The 7774-nt window shown below is 44.4% G+C and overlaps 1 protein-coding gene across 1 annotated transcript; it reads left to right on the forward strand.

Annotated features, from left to right (window-relative positions):
• The first annotated feature begins 2674 nt into the window (after nt 1–2674).
• Nucleotides 2675–3494, forward strand: LOC127297998 (uncharacterized). The gene has a single exon (XM_051328009.1). The coding sequence runs from the start codon at nt 2710–2712 to the stop codon at nt 3355–3357; it is 648 nt and encodes a 215-aa protein (XP_051183969.1). The 5' UTR covers nt 2675–2709; the 3' UTR covers nt 3358–3494.
• Nucleotides 3495–7774: the final 4280 nt, after the last annotated feature.

Below are 7774 nucleotides of genomic sequence, written 5' to 3' on the forward strand. Positions count from 1 at the left end.
AGGTAACAACCATCGTAAGAAGCATGCAGAGTAATAATGTATGAATGCAGTAAACAGGAAGCAGGGTTATGTAAAAAACCTAACAAGCAACGCATTGTTTATGTACCGATCAGGGACTCTCGATGGAGATAAACATCGTGTGACAATAAAAAATTCAGTGAGACACTTCCTTTTCCAAGTTCCTGGTTTAAGCAAATATACATTATTCAGTAATATATGTTCTCTGACAAAAAAAAATCTCAGCTATCTTCTGAAACTTATTGCAATAAGAAAACCTATATGTGATCAGACAATCTAAACTTTAGCTAACAAAAGTATTTGCAATAAATTTTGTCTGAAGAGAGAGCAATTGCGCCACAACTTCTGAATCTAAAAATGATACTCGTTTAGACTGAAATTACACTGCTTGTGCTGATTAGGTCTTGGACAATATAAGATGCAGAAAAATATACCCGACCCAATTTTTACCTTTAGTAACACTAATAAATAGTCATCAAAAAATAAAACTAATTAAAAATAAATATAAGTATTAGATGAAATAAAATAGAAAGGAAAAACAAAGGAAATGCAATATGGCGGACAACAAAGTCAAAACGCAAAAGCAACGTTGCCGTGCGTCTCAGGTTTGCGCACGGCAAAGGGAGAGGCACAGCAATGCCCGAAGCCTCTGCCAGGCAGGGAATCTTTTCCGTGCGGCATGTTGGGTCATTACCGTGCAGCCCAGGTCTGCTCACGACAAAGGTCTTGGCACGACAATGCCCAGAGTTTGCCGTGAACCAGATCTTTGCAGTGCGCTCTTCTGGTTCATTGCCGTGTAGGTTTCTTTGTCGTGCGGTGTCTTCTGTCATTGCTGTGATTCTTTTCTTTGCCGTGCGCTTGTATCAATCTTTGTCGTGTCACATATCTTTGCCGTGCGTTTTTATCCTAGCTCACGGCAAAGAATTCTTTACCGTGCGCTCACGCACAACAAAGACTGGGTGCACGGCAGATGCAACCATCAGAGAGGAGGACCTGGCTATGCAAGCAGTTTGCTGCTTAGTGCATTCTTCTGCTTACTTCTTTATCATCCTCTCGATGCTGGTCACACTGGCAGAGCTAGGGGGCCAGCAGGGGCCCGCCCCCTATGCCGCAGCATCCCATGGATATAGGCTTAGATAATTTTCATTATCAATGTGTTTTAGCACCTTGTGAACGGTGGACATGGGATCTGGAGGCGAGGGACTCGTTTGGATACGCTAGAGGAAGATGATGAAGTTACTACTTGTAGGTGTGGGCCTCGGCAGGAGGCAGGTCGGTTCCTTATTTTCTTGTTGAGCAGTCCCGTTCATTACTTTGTCAAGCCAGGTGCGAAATCATTAGAAAAAGCTAGGCCAACCTTTATGAAGGGAAGACAACTCGCTCCGCACGCAACAAGTGACGCGTTGTGGTGCCAGAAACCTCCATGTTATGTACAAAATTATGTTAGAAGATTGCAGTTGTGACCATAACCTCCGTGTTGTGTACAAAATGTATAACTTTTTTTCGCTCAATTCATAAGTAAGAAGGTTCTTACCACTGCTCATTGGTCGACGACATGGTCTTGCTACCTCCCCGCGGCTCCCCAAGCTTCGCGTTTGGGTTCGAACTCCGGGTGAAAGCCTTGCACCGACTCCGGTCTGTGCCGACGACGGCGGCGCCTTCGGGCGTCGTATCCCTTCTTGTTGGCGTTGTTGTGGAGTTCCGATCCCTACCGACGCGAGTGGCTTCAAGTTCTCCGGGTGAAAACCTAAGCTCCATCAGGAGCGGGCGACGGTGACGGACGCGTCATGACCTTGTTGGAGGCGTCGCCTTGGAGCTCTTGGCCTTTGCGGTGCGACGGGTTCTCGACGGTGGGGCGCATGGCTATTTGGTCGAGGGCAGCGGACGCCGGGGCGGCAGCCCTAGACGGTGGTGGCACTTCGAGGCAGCAACCTCGATCTCCTTTGCGGCAGCGGCCCTCTAGGGCGGGGTCGTAGCGCTGCTTGGTTTTGGGTGGCGATTCTCGGGCTGCGTGGGCGGCAAGGTCGTTGACCCGGCTGGTTCGTCTTCGGGCTATGAGAAGGTCGTCATGGTTGCTACGTCGGGGCAGCGGCCCCGAAAGCATGGTGCTTGGGTGGCGACTTGGATATCTGTGTGGACAGCGAGTTTGTCAACCCAACTGGTTCGTTTTCGGGTAATGCGAAGGTCGTTCTGGATGGTACGTCGGAGCAGCGGCCACGGAGCTAGAGGTGTATTTGTTGCGTTGGTAGCATGCGTTGTGTGGATGACGGGACTCCTCGCTTGTATGATTTTTCGTCTCGGTTTTCCTTATAAACCGAGCAATGTATGGTTTTTGGCCTCGGTTTCCCTTATAAACTGGATCATTCTGTGCATAGCACTCTATCTACCTAATCGGACGGCAGATTCGACTGCCTTTTCCTCGGAAAAAAAATAAGTAAGAAGGTTCTTCGTATCTACATTCCTGCTCAGCTATGTGCAAGTTCTACCTACTGACTATATTTTTCGAGGCCCAAAAAAAATTCCCAGCCCTCCTGCTTTAACAAAATCCTGGCCCTTCAGTTTGGAATTTTTTTTTCCGGCCCCCCCAATATTTGTTTCCTGCCTCCGCCGTTGCTCGCAGGTGACCCTTTCCATGGTTAGCAATGAAGTGCCTGTCCCTAACCACCATATATCAAGGAAATCCCGCGACCCATGCACCCACGCACGCCGCACGTCCAGATTGGGAGGCGCCAACGTGCGGCAATGGCAGGCCTCGCCGCGCAGCTGGCCGCGGCATTCGCCGTGGCGGCCCTCGCGGCGGTGGCCTCCGCCTCCTCCCCCACCTCGGCCGCCACCGGATCCTCCGCCTCCTCCTCGTCCTACTACGCGGCCTTGGAGAACCGGCTGCCGGCGGGCGGCGGCATGGAGCTCGTGTGCCGAGCGCTGGGCGGCCTCTTCGTCACCGAGTGGAGCGTGGTGCCGCGCGGCCGCGTGCCCCGCGACGGGAAGCGGATCGTGGAGCTCCTGGTGGACGCCGAACGATACGCGTGGGTCAGCTGCAGCTGGGCCTACGAGGGAAACTACCTCGGCGCCATCCGGCTCCTCGACTCGCGGTGGCCGGAGGCGAAGCGGTGCCAGGACGTCGCTGCCGGCGGCGGCATGTGCCGCCTCGTGTTCGAGGACGACGCGGTGCGGCTCGAGACGCCCGGAGGGGGACCGGTCAGGGTCATCGGCGACCTGCCGGTGAAGCGGTGCCGGCGCCATTGGCTGCTGTTCAGCACGGAGTGCACGTACCCGGATCATCCTCACCCCTACGCCGGCCGCCTTCTCGGCAACGCTTTCGAGTTCTTCGGCGTGTGACTTGATTTGTTCATTCGTTAGGTCATCTCGATCGAATGTATGTACGTGAAAACATTCCGATATTCAATTTAGACGTTCGTGAATTTTGGGTTAGAATGCTTGAATTCAAAATGACATAATAGCCGGGTCGTTAGCAATTTTGAGAGCAATTTTTTCCAACGTGGTGCGTGATTTTTCTTTTCTATTTGACAGTTTTGGTAATAAGAAAAATGATTTGGTGATTGGGATGGAGAGGAAAGGCGAACCTCGCAGACATCCTCGATCTACTTGAGATGAGTAAACTTCAAACTTAGAGCATCTCCAATCGCGTCCCCTATTTGAGATGAGTAAACTTTAAACTTAGAGTATCTCCAGTCGAACGTGGTGCGTGATTTTCCTTTTCTATTTGACAGTTTTGGTAATAATAAAATGATTTGCCGATTGCGATGAAGAAGAAAGGCGAACCTCGCAGACAACCTCTATTTGAGATGAGTATACTGCAAACTTACAAGACGCCATAGAAGGACCCCGAAGGCCACCGCAAAACATAAGCATCTTACTTGTCAGGATCACAAGGCCGAGTATAAGGCCATTTTTCTAGCGGTCGCCGTTTTCTACCGGTGAGTATCTACTGTTTATTTTGACCGGTATGCCACGGCCCCATTAGAATTGCATTTTCGCAAGGCTGAGATGCTTTTGTGGGAAAATGTGGGGCTTGGGTCTTTGCCAATTGCTCCGCTAGTCTCACTTCTAGGAAACAATGTTGTGAGTGGCGTTGCAAAATAGCTATTAATGGTGTATTTATTTATGTCACCAGTATTTGATACCGGTGGCGTGTCACAGACATGTCGCTGGTACATCATGCCACTGGCGTGCATAATAACTATTAATGGTGTGGCAGACACGCCACCGGTAACATGAACACTAGTGGCATGTATCTGTTCGGCAACACTACTAATTTTTTTTGCATTAAAATGAATTTGCTCCTTTTATTGAATTTGATAGTAAAGTGAAATACAATAATCTTAGCTGAAACACATTTTTAACACAGCCTAAAAACTAGCATATTGGTTTATCACAATTGATCACTAAACAATTATGAATTTTGTTCAAATACGACAACAGAGCAATTAATTAGTTCAAGCAACAATAAACGCCTAACATTTTAGTAAGAAACAAGTGACACACCGCCCAACTACTAGATGATATCAATGCTAAGAATCATGTATAGGAACGAGTGTGTGGTGGTTCTAGCAGTGATGAGCATAACTAGTCCAACTTGTAGATTATCTTCTTCCCTATGGAACACCTTTCATCCCTCTTTGCTAAAGATTAGGTGTCCATGCTCATCTATCTTATACGGAACGGTGCTCATCATGGCTATGGAAGGGGAATCTCGAACGCATAGTCCAAGCAAGCCATTATAAGGAATGTGAAGGGAGGAAACTACCTTTTTAGGTAAACTAGTAGAAATGCCCGTGCGTTGCCACGGGTCCTCAAATTTCATTTCCCAGTGCACATATATAATTCACAACTCACTATAAAAATTCAAAACAAACCAGGATATCATAATATACTACATCATGATAATATCAAACGCAAAAACAAGAAAGCATTGTTGTGCATCTGCGTGTTCCAAATTCTAGGTCTTCTTGTTACTCTTACGTAGTAAGCACATGTCTTATGAGTTGTCAACACAATAATCTCTCCTTTTGGATGTACTATTGTCTCACAAAAGGTGGTTGTTGCAAACACATGTATAACTAAAGGAATATATTTTTTCTTGTTAGTCCAAACAACACTTTGATATTTATAAATATACAGAGACAACTTTAGATCGTAACCTTCTGTGTCAAACGTACAAAAAGGGATTAGCAAATCTTCAATAATTGTTGGTGTAAAAAACTCCGACGGCAGGCCAGTGGTGTGGAATTGTGGATGAGAGCAAGAATTAAATTTACCTTTCATGAATTTGACTAATGTTACTCTTTATAATATTATAAGAAAGGTATGTGAACTTGTGAAAGGTATCTTAGAATACTCAAATACACGATGATGATCTTGGTCGCGACAATATAATGCTATTTTGTGTACCACTTGAAACAACACTTATGCTCTCTAGCTTTGCCATTTCTGCTGCTGCTAAACTTCCTATGCTCAAACCATGGATAGACTCAGGGGTGAGGATGTATGAAAGAAAAATAGGTATTGCATTGTGTCATTTTTTTTAACTTTTTTTTGTTTGTTTTGACCCCTTTTGGAGTTTCTTTGTCTTTTGTGTCTTTTTGTAAACATAGCCCACTTTGTACTCAAGATAATATGTGTGACTCATACAAGGAAGCTCCGTGACGATAATTGCCACCAAAGAAAAATATAATTACAATAAAATCTTATTAATTACAAATTACACGATCCTAACACTTTTTTCTCCAAACCCTTTGCAGAAAAGGAATGCCTGTGCGTTGATACAGTTCCTTTTTTATCGTTATGTGAATATAAATTGAGGACATAGTTATATGTTCGCCTATAATGTCCAGGACGTTGTATTCACCATTCTCTAACTCTATCAAGACAAAACCATAATACAAATAATGTGAAAGTCGAAAACACATGTTCTATTTATCCAAACTGCTTCAAAAGAGAAAATTCCAAAATCATGAAAGAATAGTACATTAGGTACCTATATAATTTAGAATCAGTAAGTAGGCATGTTTTTTACCCTATTCATTGCAGTGTGTCAACTCTATCAATGGCAAAAGAATCCAAGAAACAAATTGTCTACTGATCCAGTTATGAGCACTTAGGGACTTTCAAGCGATATAATAAAAGTAGCAATGGTACCATCAGTATCTGCAAAAAAGTTGTGGCAGCTTTACTTAAAATATATTGTGAAGACCTCAAGCAAAACAACCACTGTACTGCTCAATCCCGTTCACAACGTCGTCATTTGAATAGATGTTGCAGCTCCATGGAGCAGAGGGGGCGATAAAATCATCTCAAGTAACATGAGTACAATAGAATCCGAAATTCACATGAGCATAAGCTATATCACCAGAAGTTTTCATTTATAAACTAAGCATAGCTGAACTGAACATATCAAGTACCATGATCTGCTGAAAACAAACTAATAAAATGCCCCATCGTGCAATTCCTAATCTACAGTCTAGCACTTTCAGAATTAAGCCAGTCATACTATTTCAAGTAACATGAGTACAACAGAAAAGGGAATGCACATGAACTAAACATATCTAAACTGAACATATCAAGTACATGAAAAGCAACGTCATCACTCATCACAACAACACACTCACTCAGGTCTCTCCACTCTCAATCTCTCACACAACCACAACATGCATGCTTTACTTACTTCGAGAGAGAAACCAGCTCTTGAAGCATCGTGATCTTGTCGCCTAAGTTCTGGCTCTCCGTGCATTCTCAATCTCTGATTCTCCATCAGCACCGCATCTCTCACAAATGAAACTAACTGGCTCCTCATACACGGTGCCTGCATACTTTGGCATAGAGATGAATTTTTTTTCTTTTGATCACAAATTCATGTCAGCATGCAGGTTCTGAAGCAATATCTCTGTTCTAAATCTACATTACTTGACAAAGAAATCAACACAAATAAATGGGATCAGCGAGTCATCATAAGTTTTTAAATTGATGCTTGAATTTAGACCATTTTCTATATCAATAAATGACATCCTATAAATTGAGGAATATCAATCATTGATCCATGGTACATCACAAGAGTGAATAACTGACCATCCATATCAGACAAGTTTGGTAAATATTCTAAGGTAAGACTTCTCCATTTTTTAGAGCATTGTCTAGCAATTTTCAGATTCTAGTTTATAGAACTTGGACACCTCAGGCTGAAGCTGTAACATGCCGCTCCATGACAATCACATCTAATAAACTATGAGTTGCAAAACGTAATATTTTACACAATGCAAAATTTCTAACAAATAACATAATGTGATGATCTAAAATCAGAACAGACGATCATGTCAATTCTTGCAAGTTATGTAATGCTTGTACTGGATTGCATATATTCAGCTCAGGGAAACATCAGATGGATTGGTGCGTAAGAACCAGATAGATGGTGCAATTTGCTAGCAGAGATGAGGAGCTCAGAAGTTACTCGTAAAAGGTCAGCACTGCGATGACAGACATGACATGGCCATGGATTTCAGCAGGTACGGGATGGCGTTGGCTTCCAAGTACTTATTCTTCTGGGCGATGAAGCTTGGGTACAATGATGTCGCTTTGTTCACAACACTCCCTGCATCTCACCGCCAGTCATGAGGGGTTCGAGTTGTCACGAATGGCAATGCGACCGCCGCCACCCGAACCGGCAGGAATAGGAACATCTGGACCTTGCGAGGCGTTGGGTTGTCCAGGAAGCTGCAAATTATAATATCTCTAGAGAGAC

Source organism: Lolium perenne, chromosome 5 (assembly GCF_019359855.2).
Source record: "Lolium perenne isolate Kyuss_39 chromosome 5, Kyuss_2.0, whole genome shotgun sequence".
Taxonomy (NCBI): Eukaryota; Viridiplantae; Streptophyta; class Magnoliopsida; order Poales; family Poaceae; genus Lolium; species Lolium perenne.